This window comes from Lagopus muta, chromosome 1 (assembly GCF_023343835.1).
Source record: "Lagopus muta isolate bLagMut1 chromosome 1, bLagMut1 primary, whole genome shotgun sequence".
NCBI classification, from domain to species: domain Eukaryota; kingdom Metazoa; phylum Chordata; class Aves; order Galliformes; family Phasianidae; genus Lagopus; species Lagopus muta.
In genome coordinates, this window is record NC_064433.1 from 115,042,409 (window position 1) to 115,057,993 (window position 15,585).

The 15,585-nt window shown below is 37.3% G+C and overlaps 1 protein-coding gene across 6 annotated transcripts in view; it reads right to left on the bottom strand.

Moving 5' to 3' along the window:
• IL1RAPL1 (interleukin 1 receptor accessory protein like 1) overlaps positions 1–15,585 on the bottom strand; it is a 694,430-nt gene that overhangs the window by 37,781 nt on the left and 641,064 nt on the right. For all 6 annotated transcript variants that reach the window (XM_048929664.1, XM_048929665.1, XM_048929655.1 and 3 more), the window contains 2 exons: positions 5,452–5,584; positions 3,472–3,617 (listed from right to left, as the gene is read on the bottom strand). In XM_048929664.1, coding sequence (XP_048785621.1) covers positions 3,472–3,617; positions 5,452–5,584 — 279 coding nt within the window. The remainder of the gene's footprint in view (positions 1–3,471; positions 3,618–5,451; positions 5,585–15,585) is intronic.

Here is a 15,585-nt window from a genome sequence, read left to right on the forward strand (position 1 = left end):
TAATGGCTGTGCTTCTTTTGATGCAGACCAGGATATGGTTGGCTTTCTGGGCTGTGAGGGCAACTTGCTGGCTCATGTTCAGCTTGCCATCCATCATCACCCCCTGGTCCTTTTCTGCAGGGCTGTGCTCTACCCGTACATCTCCCAACATATACTGATGGTACTTGTACAGCCATTACCCAGGTGCAAGATGTTACAGTTGTATTTGTGGCAAAATAAAAGGCAGAAAGGCAGTTGAAAGGCTTAAATTTGGAACCCGAGTACCCACTGCAGAATTTAGCCCTAAATATCTCTTTTCACAAGATCACTCTTTGTTCAGTTACAAAGCTTCCTGCTTTCTTGCTCCTATTGATCTGAGTGATAATGTGCCACATATGATATATGAGTGACTATAAAATTTTCTTCAGGTAAATAGTGAACATTTGAGATTTAGCATTTCTGTTTTCTTACACTGGTTTAAAAAAAAAAAAAAAAAAAAAAAAAAAGCAAGATCTATAACTAGAAAACCATGCAAAACTAATAACTTGCTGTTTAGAAAGCCAGTTTGCCTTATTTCAGGCCTCTATTGTTCTAGGTGAGTAAATAATCAGAAATTAATAAAAAGCTAAATCATTCCTAGCAGAGACTAAATGTGGATCTAAACAGGAAACCTAAAACAAAGTGTTGTCATGGTGATATGCAGGAGACTAAGCAAGCAGTACAAAGCTCCTCTTCCGAGGAAACCTGAGAGACGAGCTTGCATTTCTGTCTGTCATGGTTAATTTATCATTTCACCAAAACAGTTGTCAACATACAAATTATATTGAAGGCTTATAACAGGTGTCTTTTGTTTTTTATGGGCACAACAGATTTTGATTCTAAATCACAATTTCAGATTTATCCTTACTTAATCTTTTTGAAGAGCTTTTGCTATTTTTACATTTTACTATTTAAAAGGGCAATTAAATATTGAGATTACTTCCTCTTCAGTATGTCATCATGAGGCCACATACTGTAATGAGTTTCACATACTGATTTCTCTGAAAGGGGAATGAAGGAAAGTAGGACCCTTGCAAAATTTATGCATGCACACTTTAGATTTAGATAGATTTAAAAGCTGGCGGTCACATAACAAAAATGGGTTATGTGCCATGTCAGTCTTGGTGTTATTGCTTATATGGAAGGGAAAATAGGAACTAAACATCAACAAATCACTTAATACGTGTCAGTTAGTTAATTATTGGTTTTAAAGTAATTAAAGCCTTAAAATTCTGTCTTCAGCACTTCATGTAATCACTTTGCTATTAAAGAAGGACAACACATTTGATCTGAGTGGGTTTCTGTTTTATTTACTTTTAGATTTTTGCTCTGAAATAGGTGTCTGTGGCCACCAACTGGTATACTTTAAAGTTCCAATTACTTAAGTTAATTTTCCATTTCAGTCCATCTGAGAAAATATGCCAAATGCCTATCTAAGTGGAACATCTAGTAATTACACCCACATCTCCTGAGAATCATTGAGAAAAGTTCATAAAAATAGCCATGAATTATTTCTTTTCAGTTCACTGGGGGTACAGAAAAGTCCATCTGCTTAAACAAACGAATCACACCATCGTGGGTTGTGGCTTCCTGTTAAACTCTGACAGATTTTGCATGTTGCAGGGTTAGAAGTAAAGAAGACATCATTGCTGTGATATAAATTGAGATGCCATAACTATTTCAATACCATAGTATGAACCTAGTGTGCTTACCTGTACAGTCTAAAAAAGCCACGGTAATGAAAGCAAAGTATGGACACTCCTTGCTGTCTTAAACCAGTAGGATGATGTGTGATGCATCAAGCCTAGGCATGTGAAGCACCTTATGGTAAGTAAAGTGAAGAAATAGAATCTAGGAACCTTGCTTTGTGAGAGACCCTCCACCTCTCTGTAATTATCTTCATACAAGATCTCTGTGGACATCAGGCTGACATCATGGAATGTGAGCGGTGAGTAGAATTAGAAAGATCTTTAGGTATTTCCGTCTTCACTTCAGAAACACTGGTGCTATGCACATGTTATAAGGAAAGGATCCACAGTCAGACTACTAGGTACTCTGACAGGCTGGACTGCAGACAGAGAAGAGGATTGAAAACTGACTAGGCACAGGGGTCAATTGGTGCGAAGTCTAGTGAGAGACCAGTAACTAGTGGCATACCACAGGGGTCAATACTGGGTCCAGTCCTGTTTGACATCTTTTCTGAGGATAAAAGTGAAGGGGACAGAGTGTTTCCACAGCAAGTTTGCAGATGACAAAAAACTAGAAGGGGTGACTGATATGTCAGAAGGTTGTGCTTCCATCCAGAGGGAGCAGGAGAGGCTGGAGAAATGTGTTGACAGCAAACTGGAGGAACAAGTCTGGGGACTGGTACAAGCTGGGGGCCACCTTGTGTGAAAACATCTAAAGAAAAAAGAATTTGGAGGTACTGATGGGCACCAGGCTGAACACGATGTAGCAATGTGCCCTTGCAGCAAAGATAGCTAATTGTGTTCTTGACTGTATTACACAAAGTACTGTCAACAGGTGGGGCAAAGTGATCTTTCCTTTCTACTCAGTGAAACTGTTCCAGTTCTAGGATCAAAAGTACAAGAGATATACTGGAGCATCCACTGCAAAGAGCCAGGGAAATGACGAAGGGTCTCTGGAGCATCCCTCCTGTGAGGAAAGGCTGGAACTGTTCAGCCTGGAGGACATGAGGCTTAGCGGAACCAGCAATATGTATAAATACCTGATAGGGAAGGTGCAAAGAGGACAGAGCCAGACTCTTCTCAGTGGTGTCCAGAGACGGGACAAGAGGCAATTGGCTCAAATTGGAATGCAGGACACTCTGTCTGAACTTTAGAAAGTTTACTGTGCAGGTAACAGAGCCCTGGCACAGGCTGCCCAGGGAGGCTGTGCTTCCTGGAGATCTTCAGAAGACACTTAGGCATAGTCCTGGGCACTCTGCTTGGGTAGGGGTTGGGTTAGGTTACCTGAGGCCCATTCCAACCTCAACCACACTGGGATTCTATGAGGTGACTACATTGCTATGTATATTATTCTATTATATGTCTTCATTGATAGAAATAGAATTTATTTGTCGCTGGCTTTTTTTTTTAATATATATTTGATTTTATTTCTTAGAGAAAATGATTCTGGTTTTATTAACTTTAACTTCCTACTATTTTTTTTCTCTACTAGTCTTCATTAGTTTTAAAGTTCATGAATTATTAAATGCATCCGTGAAAGAAATATAATTAAAAGGTGTTATTGTGTTTATGCTAGTGACAGCCTGAATTAACAGCAACCTTTCTGTTTTATTTTGAAAGTTATATGAATGCCTAGGGAAAACAATCATTACCTATTAATATCTCAGGAAAACAAAATTAACATTTTTGTCAAAAGGAAGTTTTACACACACAGTCAGGTTCCCCCTACAATGTATCATTTAATGGGAAGAAGATGTATATTTACCCCTTTTATGTAGGAGAATACTGGCGTGCCGGCGTCCGTTTCCATTCTCAACATAGCATGAGTAATTGCCGAGGTCTCCTTCTTCCACAGAATTGAGAATCAATGAGATAGAAACTTCCTGTTCCCCAAGATGTTCCTTGAGAACCCTAATAAAAAAAAATCATGTCTGCTCTTCTGCTTGTGTCACAGTATAGGAATAGATAACAATGACATAATAGTGCTACTTACAATTCTCAGCTCTCAGGCTTTAAATTTAGCTATGGTTTTATGAAATCCTAATTAAATTATATCATGCCTTTTTCTCATTCACTTCTAAGGAAGAGGTTTAGTTTTGTAGATATTAATGAGAGTTTCAGTTAATTGTATTTAAACACGATGATGCACACACTGATAACACATTATTGCACACTCTGATGGAGACCCTGATCAGTAGTTTGTAGAGTCTTGAAATGTTAGAACAGAAAAAGTGAATACAGTTATTTTCAGGTTTAGAGTGATGCTAGTAGTCTTGACCAACACACAGATTGTATACTGAAAAGTGTATTACTTCAATGTATTATAAAATTTAGTATTGTAAGTAAGTCAGTAAAATAAGCTAGAATGCCAGATGCCACTCATTCATACAGACAACAATGAAAAGCAAAGACCAGCATAACTTTCTACTTGTCTTCCTGTTGCTTTCCCCCTTATCAAGCCTAACAGCGGCTTTAGAAATCTGGAAAAGCAAATGAGAAACTTCTACACGCTTCTCCCTTACTTCACACCTGACAAAATATGTGGAAGCCAGTCTTCTGGGTCCTCAGTCCACAAAAGAAAAAAGTGGTAATGAGGTTTTTTGTCTTTTTTTGTTAGCTTTCAAAATGCCACGTCTGCTTGAAAGGCTTATGAATATTTTTACATAAGAAATGCAGCTAATCTAGCTGTCTTGTGCTATTTAGTGCATTGATCTTGAAATGTATAGAATAAAATTGACGTACACTGATGAAATATATCTCAATATACAAAAACAAAAGACCCTGAACATCTATGTGGCCTTCTTGAATTTGGTAAAGGAAGTTTCTTCCTTTAAACAGAAGTAGTCCAGGCCAAAGCTGAAAAAGAAAGTGATGTTTGTCTTTTCATGAAGTAATAAACTCCCATGTATGAGTTCAGGTAAAAATAAGCTCATAGTTCTATTATAGACAATTATTGTGAATATAATACACCTGTGATTATTTAACTTCCTTGATAGTACACCATTAGATTTTCCAACATTTCTGTGTTTATCCATGATATACAAACACAGTCATATACACATACACAATTATAAATGAAAACAGAATCTCTTTAGATCCAAGTAATTACATTATATTGGAGTTGGGAAGCTATGTCAAGTATGTTATTCACTGTACAAACCCATTTTTTTTTCTCAGTATCCAAATGAGATAACACTTTTAGAAACAGGAAAAGTACATGACGTGAATCACCAGATTCTTTCTATAACAAATATTTCAGCAGCTATAACCAGCCCACATAACAGGAGGTTTAGATCTCACAGGCCAAATAACATCCCAGGAAACTCAGTTCTTTCTTTGAAGAAGAAAAGTCAAAATATTCAGAAAGAGAAGTCAGACTTCAGCATTTATTTAAGAACTTGAATTTTAAAATACTTATTTTGACCTACTTTTCTTGGTATATTTACTTTTCTTTATTTTTTTTCAGTAACTAATGGTAATGTTTAGTAACTTGGTGCTACTGGTTTTCTACAGTTTGGAAAAGTCATTATGACACTAAATGAGCTTTTGCAGCTCTCTTTGCATCAGGTCTTGCTATATTTTTCCATTCTCTGCAAATGAAATTGAAAAAATTTAAGTGAACATTGTAAAAAAGGGACCAAACCCCAAATGTTCCTGAATTAATCTATAGTAATTACTACATTAACTGTCAAAAAAGACATTGACTAAGAGACTATATATATGTATATATATATATTTTTTTTACCTGATATCACTTTCCCAGACTCGACTATCGTCCAAATCTTCAATAAACTTCTCCCCTTTCATCCAGTAGATTAAAGGACTGACATCTCCACTATATCCAAAGAAAGCTCGGCAGGTCAGATTAGCAGAACCCCCTGTTAAAAAGAAAGAAGAAAAATATGTTATTTCAGAATTTACAAAAAAGATTCATATTTGAATCAGTAGCTGTTTTAAACAATGTACATCTGTAAACACCCTCAACTTGCAATCACTGCTGGAAATGTCCAAACATATCTACTTTACTTGCAGATGATTTTCATTGTATTTGCTAAAAATAAAGACAATAAAATTGAGTTTAAATGTTGCATAAGAACAGGATTCAACTTTGTATGCTTTCTCAAATCTCTTAAAATTTTTGAACTTTTTTTTTTTTTTTTAATATGGAAACAAATTCAGGATGCTGTATAACAGGAAGATGAGTAATTATTAAATATGTCTTATCTGAAATGATTTATGATTTTCAATGAAAGAATCTGACTCCTCTAACAGGCTTGAATTCTCATTTCCACGCCACAAACGGTGCAGAATCGCATTAGAAATTGAGCTGCTTTTAATCATTTTAATAAAGCTTACCTACAGTTGATACAACAATATGTCATTTGTCAGCAATGTCTACTAAAGAGACAGGAGTATACCAGTACTTGAAAATAGGAGAAGGTCTCACTCATAATCAAAATTTTGAACCTGCATCTCTGGTTAAGGAGACAATTTCATGTCATTCAGAGCAAAGAGAAAATAAGCTAAAGATCTTTGAAGAGAGGGCAAAAACTCTAAATATATTTTCTGTGCTCCTTGGAGTAGCGCACAGGACTGTTCTTTGCAAAATCATCTTCTTACAACATCACCTCCTGAATGGTCAGTACACCTTCCTAGAAACCCATGTCCTTGTTGATCACTATACAGGGAGAGCTCAGAAAGTGCCATCTGAAAGATAGATCTCACTGGAGAGATTTTGGCGATTCTGAAGCCATTTGCAGGGAATGAGATGGTCATTATCACACCAATTAATGAGAGTCAAGGGCATGAAAAATGGGATGTGATAAACTTCCTGACTGTTCCCAGGACATTTGAGTAGATGCAAACTTGCTTTCTCGGAGCGAATGCACAATATATATAAACTAACTGTAACACACAGATATGTGGAAATGAAAAAAACAAAACCATGAGGGATTATGAATACATTGGCTACAGTCATCCAGTCTAGCATATGTTCAAGGCTGTGAAATGCCTAGTAATCACAGATCATAGCAAGGTTCTGTGATAAATGGATAACCCCTATGCTGACACCACTGTCAGAAGGAAGAGCGCTAACTCATCACTGCCACTTCTTGGGTTTTTTTCTGCAGCTTTCCTACCAAATCAGGGTATGGCTGAAAATTTTTGGCTCTTAGGAGCTGGTAAGATGACAGCTGTTGGAACTGTGGCTTCTGGACAATTTATCCAGCATTCACAGAGATTAGGCACCATGGGTTCTGAACCATCAAATCTCTCTGGGCTCTTGCAGCTAATAGGCACCCACTAAGCTGCTTTATACACTGTGGAGGCCTCTAAGACAAACAGGCAAATACTAACATACATATGTTGCATTTTTTTTTTTTATTTCTCTTAAAAAGCATATATATATTGAGGGGAGAAATGTAAAACAAAACAAAACAAAACAAAACAACAAAACAATAAAAACAACCAAACAACCTCTGTAAGATAATAGACTTTCTTAAATTCTTAAAGAACTTTTCCCCCTAAATAAAATATTTGAACACCTTTTTAAACACAAAATCCAAAGTTTCCTTTCAACATGAAATATTTCACCTGAGAAATAGATTGGGAAGGATGTACTGCCTCTTAATAGCACTGTGTAAATTACAGTTGCTGAGCAAAGGCCATTAACATGCCAGGTGTTCAGCTATAAATTACCTATACAGTCTACTTTGACCAATCTTCACACAAAGCCAGTGGGAAGTTCATTAGTAGGTCATCAAGAAAGATTCAGTGATCATCTAATGACCAGCTGTGACCATTAATGAGGAGGTCTGTACTCTTGAGCTTACAGCTCTTAGCAGAAGGCAGGGGAGCTTACTTGCTAGAGCAGAGATGCTTACAGCTGTAGGTGCATGTATGTAATGAATAAAGATTTCCTGAAGAGCAATATTACATGCAGATCTTGATCCCTACTCCAGGGCCATTCCCACATGTATGCTAAGGCTTCATTTCTCAGTAGAAGCACACCTTTGAAGTGAACAGTCAGAAGAAAAACAGTTTAGAATGTAGTTTGGCTGTTCTATATGGGCAGTCTATTTGTGAGAAGTCTGCAGATTTTTAGAAAGTGGTTAAAATTAAAGTAAATAAATACAATAGCTACTTTGTTTTGTGTTTAAGCTAGTGTACAAAACAACCTGCCAGCCGTTTTGTACGTATCATTTACAATTTACACCAAACAACTATTTTCCTCTGTGTTTTCCATGCTGAAAAAATCATAGGAATGTGCTGAGAACTGTAAATGCTCATTGAGTGGGTATGACTAAGTGGGTATTGAGTGGCTATGCTTTTTATGCCATTAATTTAAATTTTCCTGTAAATGCTGGATTATTACAGTTTAATAGTTCACCTCTGAAGGGATTTAAATGCAAGTTTTAAATGAACTACTGGGGAAATCCATATCTATCATCTTTGTGGTGAGATGCTGTAAAATCTTAAGAATGTTCTGCTTAATCTGGATCTTTGTTAAGTTTGTTATTATTATTTATTTAATTTTAACAGACTGAAGTCAAGAGTCATGAGATTGGAGTTGTTAGATGAAACTTAAATTCATTCATTTATTAAAACAGTCAAGAAAGGATAAATAGGAAAAGTCACTTTGGAGCTTTTCAGCATAGCTCCATTGCTTTGACCTTGAAAGAGAACCATAAAGACATGTTAAATGACACCTAAAAAGTGAGCTTCAATTAAGTATTTCTCCATCATCCTTATTTCTGAAAATTTGAGTTGATTTTTGTAAAAACTGGAATAAACATTGCTAAATGTTACTGCTGTTTCTTGTGATAAATTTGCACTGTCAACTCTAGCTTGATGAGTTCAAACTAAATTAACCCAAAGGTCTTTGCTATTTTAACTAGAAATAGTTTTTGTTGCACAGACTCCTTTTAAGTAGACTGAAGTGTGAGGAAGTACATGTACTTTCTTGCAACAAACAAATGCATACAGCAGATTAACATGCTGGTTTGTGCACATTTTTGCTAATAGGCAACATCTGGGACGCTTTGTAAACTTCTGCTTTGGGAACCTCTGTCCAGGAGAGGGCACTGCCTAACTTCTAAACTTTTTTTTTTTTTTTAATCAAAACAAATTCTTATTGTATAAGCTCTAATTAAAAACACTGGCTTGCTAAGAACCTGCTAGTTGTAATTAGCAAAAAGAGAATATTTTGTGGTTGGTGAAATGTCATCTTGTATGGGCAGTTTGAATTGCTCTCTTAATCATCGAGTTATCATACACTGTGATGACGCCAGTTCTAACTTCAGATTCAACAGATTCTTCATGGGAAATGCAACGATTTTGTGAGAAGCAGTGATAATTATCAGACACCTTCCTCAACCTCTTTCTAAATGAATTCTTAAAGATGTGTTAAAGGAGTGAATTCAGAGCCATGAACAACATCTAGAAATGCTGAGGGCTGAGAGAGGGGAAATGTTGTGTGCTTAAATATGGGACTTCTTTTTATTGTACATTGTAAAGCAATTATAGCACTTATGCACAGGCGATACCTACACACTTACAAGCATGCCATGTATTTGTAATATTGACTCTTCAAAATGAAATTGTAGAAGGCCAAGGCAGATGGAATCAAAATCTCTCACACACAAATAAGATTCTTTCCATTCATTTCAGAGGAAAAAGTACTGATTAAATATCTTCAGCCTTCCAGGTGGAGGGATGCAAAAATTACTAAATTCCTAGGTCTGATGGAGAAGCAAATACTTCTAACAAAGTCAATGACCCACTTAGATTGCCAGTGTTATCTGCCAAGCCCAGCAGGCAGGTAGGTAGGTAGAACATGTTCGTGTTTTCAAGGAAGTTTCACATCCTAAGGCAGTTTCTCAAAGCCTTGTTATAAACATGACTAAAAAGGAAATAGAAGAAAAATAAGTGTACATACAGCTCTCAACCAGGATACTTGATCATGTGGGACCTGCAAATCTTCCCTTAGAGCAGGGTGATCTGCAGGGATTCCTCTAGAGTCTTTCCTTGCCTACACAAATCATCACTTGCTGCTATGCTGCCCACTGGTTCACATGACTATTTTTGTATCTTGATAACTTGTACCCTTTTACCAGATTGTAACTGTCTTATTATATCTTTCACATAGTGGGTTAGGCCAAGTTTTAAAATAAAATAAAATATTGTTTTCTGAAATGTAACTGCAAACTGGGAACTAATAAATTCCAATCTTCTCACTGAGTGGTATGTTGTGACGTCTTTGGCAAGTCATCATGTCTTACATCTATACAATTGCAAAGACACAACGTGCAATTTTCCTCTACTTAGAATTCAGTGGATGTAGATTTGGAAAAGGCTGGGTATTATCATTGCACTAAATACTATCATACAAGTGTGATACAAACTGGCTGAATGTGATTACTGAGCTATATCTCTTCATTAATAGACTTGTCTCTATTCTGCTATGCCACTAAGCAGAAAGTTGATTGCATGAGACTTACATATTGAATGAGTTCCTCAGGCCACAAATGTGTAAATTCGGAGTACACACAACCAGTCCTCCAAAATAAAATAAAAAATCAAAAATCTGAAGGTTTGCAGCAAGATCAGAGACTGTAGCTTTTGAACATTTTCTGAATTTGTAGATATCACTACTTATTAAAAAGGTTAAAAATTACTTCTTGAATTTCTGATTTTTAGTTTTTTTTTTTAAAGTTTTTGTCTTGCTCATTAGAGGTTTTTCTGTTTGTTTGTTTGCTTGGTTGTTTTTTTTTTTTACATAGAAACTAGCTCTCATTCAGCAATAGGGCCAGACTAATTTGCCCATGTGCAGTCACTCACTGTCACATGAAAAGCCTTGTACTGCACAGGGCTTCCAGCTGCTGAATTACAGTTCAACAGTACAGAAATCAATGTAGGTGTCTGTATGTCATTCCTTACATGTTGCCTGCCAGCCCTGAGCTGTTTGAGTCTGTAGTTAATAAGGTGCTATACTGAAATATACATGGTTAGATCTAAGATTAACCTTAAAGTATTAAACTTTTCTGATGGACTGCATCATAGTTTGTGAAGGAAAAGAAATTCAAATCCCTTTTGCTTGGAATGGAATCTTTAGCAGCAGGACTGCTATAGACAGTCAATGAGAATAGTGATTGCTACAGCAGACTGCAGAAAAATAAGTGATCTATGGGACTCTGGACTTAAAATGCACAGGACATTTCTCAGATATGTACATTGTCTCACTAACCTTCATTTCACATGAAGAAACAAAACCCCTGAACCAATAATCTTGATTTTCCTAACAGCAGGCCTTCCCTTGTGATAGATGGTAACGTCAGACTGATAAATTAGCTGTTCAGTAAGAATTTTTCATAATTTTCTCTTTAGAAGTAGTGTGTGAAATGGGAGACAACTATCACAAGCCTAAAGCAAGAGTCACTAAAGAAAAGCAAATTCACCAGAATTGTTTTACAAGCTTAACTTTTACTCCAGGTGCTCTTTCTCTCTTTCTTTCTTTTCTTTTTTTTTTTTTTTTTTTTTTTTTTTTTTTTTTTTTTTTTTTTTTTTTTTTAAGACAAATTCATTTCTCTAATTCTTTATTCTTGTGCTCTCTGTCAGATAAAATGACAATTTCTGTTTTAAGAGCTTAGCTGTTTCTAGATATGTCACAAGAAAATATTCTTTATAACAAAATATCTTCAATAAAAATATCAAGGAGGTGGCTTTAAATGTCAAACATCACTTGTTTTTCAGCTCTTACAGTCTTACAACTATTTATGTTTAAATCTGTCTATACTGTGCATAGCTTAGCATTCTTCAGTCTTTTGTTTCTTTATTCTTCATTGACCATACTGCTTTTGACTAGAGTGCTATGGCTCTTGCATTTTAATGGTGCTACATGGCAAGAGCAAGCTTAGATGAAGATCCCTTTGCATACAGGAGTCCTATATGGGAAACAATACTCTGAATGGTCTCTACACCTTGTAGAGGTGAAAAGAGGCAGAAAGTTCACAGACCTAAGAGTGCCACTGCCCTGCAGCAATTTCTGACTGTCTGGATGGCCTCTTGTGACCTTAGCTTTATTCCATGTCAAAAGGGGGTCATGTTTTGGGGGACTCCTTGAACAGCAAAAAGGGTTTCCTATTTATTTTACATTTCAGAAAGGTTAGATTAGGCAAAATTTGAAAGTAATTTGATGTGCCTCCAGTTAAAAATACTTACTGATGAGAAATACATGAAGAGCTAGAAATTAAGAGTTCAGTATATGGCTTGGAGCTCCCAAGAAACTGTCAAACTGGGAGAATTACTCTACAACTCAAATAAGATATTTTCAAGCCATTACAACTCTCGCATTTTCTTCATTCCCATCAAAAATCCAAAGTCAAAACAAGAGAATGAAATTAGACAGCTTCTTTGAGGCAGAACACCAGCATCACTAAACATGTTCTGTTAAGGAGCTACTGGTACATAATGGGTAAATCTCAGTCCACCCACGAGTCCTGAAATCACAATAATTTTGTAATATAATATGCTTGCAATGCTATAGTGTCTCTTCCGTTTTGCTTTCTTTAACCCATGCAAACTGTAGAAATAACAAACAATTTATTTTTTAATTTTTTACTTTTTTACTTTTTTTTCGAATTATTTTTTTAACCTGAAGATTATTAGATTATTGACACAACAGATGAATCCATTTAAATCTCTTACCATGGAGGTTTTGCTATAAATCTTGTTCTTTCTGAACACAATACACTGGTTTTGCTTTGGTCTCTTGAGGGTGTTAGTCCATACCAAAAAGCACTGAACATCAATCATGGCAGCCAGCTTCAGCACTAGCACCTTCCCTCAGCCTCCTGCTCATGTGCACCATACAGTGCTTTCCATGTAAGGGAAAGGCAAACTCTGTTCTGGATTCTAGATAATGATAAATTGCTCACTTTTTTTTTTCCAAAAGAGTTTAACTCTGGGGAGCTGTAGCGAACAACTTACTGTGTCAGAACACACCTAAACAATATCAATAACCTTAAGGAACAGATCTGGCAATTCAGTTTACATATGAATTATCAGCTATTCAATATCTTGTGGCTCTTTTAGCCCTGGACTACACAGCGCTTAGCAAGCAATGACAGAAATGGAGCTTTACTCTGTGGTTTTATAATACCTGTTCCTTCTCTGCTTTGGAAAGAGAGATTGTAGTGTTTGTGTAATCATTAGATACATTAGAGTTCACATAGCAAATGCTCAGCTTTTGAGTCACGTATATGTATGTTGCTCCAAAAGTAATGCCTCTCATTTATTTCCACTGAGACTACAATCAATACAAAGAGCACAATAACACTGTTTGAAGAGCAAATTCTTGCTGTGCATTCCTGCCCCACACAACAGCTTTTCCCTCTCGTTCCTTTTCATGGGAGCATCTGCTCCACACTGAAGCCTGCCTAATGCTCTCAGCCCCAGAAACATGCTTTTCCTACTCTTGTTTTCTGGATCGATGAAGGCCTGTGATCCTCAACCAGTGGTGCTATTCTTGCACCACATGTGACAGATGGGGGGAACTAATCTTGTTCTCTTGAATAAAACCTACTCAAGGTCTGGCTTTAGGTTGAATACCTTTCTTTGACAGAAAAATAGCCTAGCTGGATTAGGGACGCAAAAGGAAGAAGCAAAGCCAGACATGCCCATCTATGTTTGAAGCAGGTGCAGTGCTGAGCATCATAAAACACGTTTTTTCAAAAATAATTTGCTCAATCAAGAGCAATTAATCATCAGATTGCTTTTGTTTCTTGTACATTTCTCTCAGGAGAGACCTGAATGCTGGAAAATCTGGGCAACTGCAAGACTTCCATAATTTATCTTCTTGTAGCAGCCATGTGGGCCTGCAGCTCTCCTTCATCCTCCTTTACTTGCAGTTTCTACAGTTACATTGTGTAGGGTCCTGCCAACAAAGATCCTGAGAGGTTTAGGGCTCCTGGATACAAAGCCAAATTCCTGAAGTCTGCTAGCAGGACATCAATCCTCATTACCGGCACAGCTGTGAGTTTCCTTATTGGTTTGCATGATGTATCCTTGTCTTGCTGCGCGCCCACCAATACTATAATTTTTGTTTTACTTTGTTTACCTTTTGTTTACCCTGAGAAGTATGGGGAAGAAAGTGAAGCAAAATTTGACTTTGCTCCATCAAAGTCCTAGGAATGAAGAACACTGTGACTTTTACAAACAGGAGGGGAATCAACTCTTTGAAAGGGTAGATAACTGCAGGACAAGGAGAAATGGTTTTAAATTGAGGGAGGGGAGATTTAGGTTGGATGTCAGGGGGAAGTTTTTTACAGAGAGAGTGGTGAGGTGCTGGAACAGGCTGCTCAGAGAGGTTGTGGATGCCCTGTCCCTGGAGGTGTTCAAGGCCAGGTTGGATGGGACCCTAGGCAGCCTGGTTGAATGTGGAGGTTGGTGGCTCTGCATGTGGCAGGGGGGTTGGAGATTCATGATCCTTGAGGTCCCTTCCAACCCTGGCCATTCTGTGATTCTGTGATTCTGTGATTTTAACTATTTTTGCATGCCTCAAAGTGAGGTATGAAACCACCTATGAGTGAAGTAGTAATGTAAAGTACTGCTCCCCCCACTGCTCATCCCATCCATGCCCCACCCACGGCTTCCAGAGTGGACAACTGTCCATGAAGGAGTTGTCAAACCCACTGTTACTTGTGACATGGAGCTGGAGTTTTAATCCAGATCTGCAGAAGAAGAGGCTTTGTTAACTCTTGCACTAGCATAACTCACATCTAAAGTGTACTGTTGCAGTTAAAGGCTTTGCCTTTTATTGCTGCAATAATCTGTGTGTGCTGTTACCTATTGCTGATTAATTAAGCAAAGATACAATTTTAGAAAGTGTTTAGTATGGTGTTTACTTTTAGTCCTTTGCATTCTAAATGTCATCCCTTTTAAAACATGGTAATTACAGACATACAAAAATGAGTATTATTTATACAACAGACCAAAATGCATGGCCTTAGGCACAAAGTAATGCATAATTGCATATTCAGCCAATTTCTTAAATGTATGATGTACGCTCTTTGCAGAGTTCGCACTTTGTTCAAAATGAAGTCCTATGGAGTAGCTGAAGTAAGATCAAGAGGAAAAAAAAAGCCTTCAAAATTCCTTCCACTTTTGCAGAAAAATATTTTTTAAATTGGGATTCTTAGTCTTCAAATACAAAAAGTGGGAAGGAACAAAGCAGATAGCCATACAGAACCAAAGCAAAAATCCCCATCCCAGCCGCTGTACCTGACAGTGCTCAATAGCAGAATGCCAACATCTAGATATCAGAACCACAGTCTCTGAAATCCTCTTGCTTTATGATGAAAATGTCAGCAGTCTCGGAACTACAGCAGTGCTAATAATTAGAAGGAGGGTCATATGGCTGACTGCTTTGGCAATTATCTGTCTGTTCTAGCAGGATGTACAGTATTGATTTTAAAATGTTCTGTCTGTATCCTCACATAGTACAATGAGGTGTTTTGGTGAAAGGTATTCCAGTTTTTAATGTTTAAATCAGTGTTGTGTGGGCAGGAGTTTTGTCATTAAGATTAGGATGTGACCTCTCCATGGATACCAGGAATCTGGCTGGCAGTATTGAGGTGTCCTCTTAGAGGCAGGATGCTGGCACCTGCCAACCAACACAGCAGTAGCCAAGGAGAAGATTCCAGCAAAAGGTTGAGCTGCGGGGGAGAAGATATTGGTTTTTATCTTCAAACCAAAAAACCTCAACATGTCTAGTGCTCTGTGTTTCCACTGTCGTCCTTTCACATCCCATGCCCTCCTCTCCATCCTAGAAATCTCCTTGTCTGGAGATGGCTGCAGGATGAACACTCCAGCATCCTGCTCA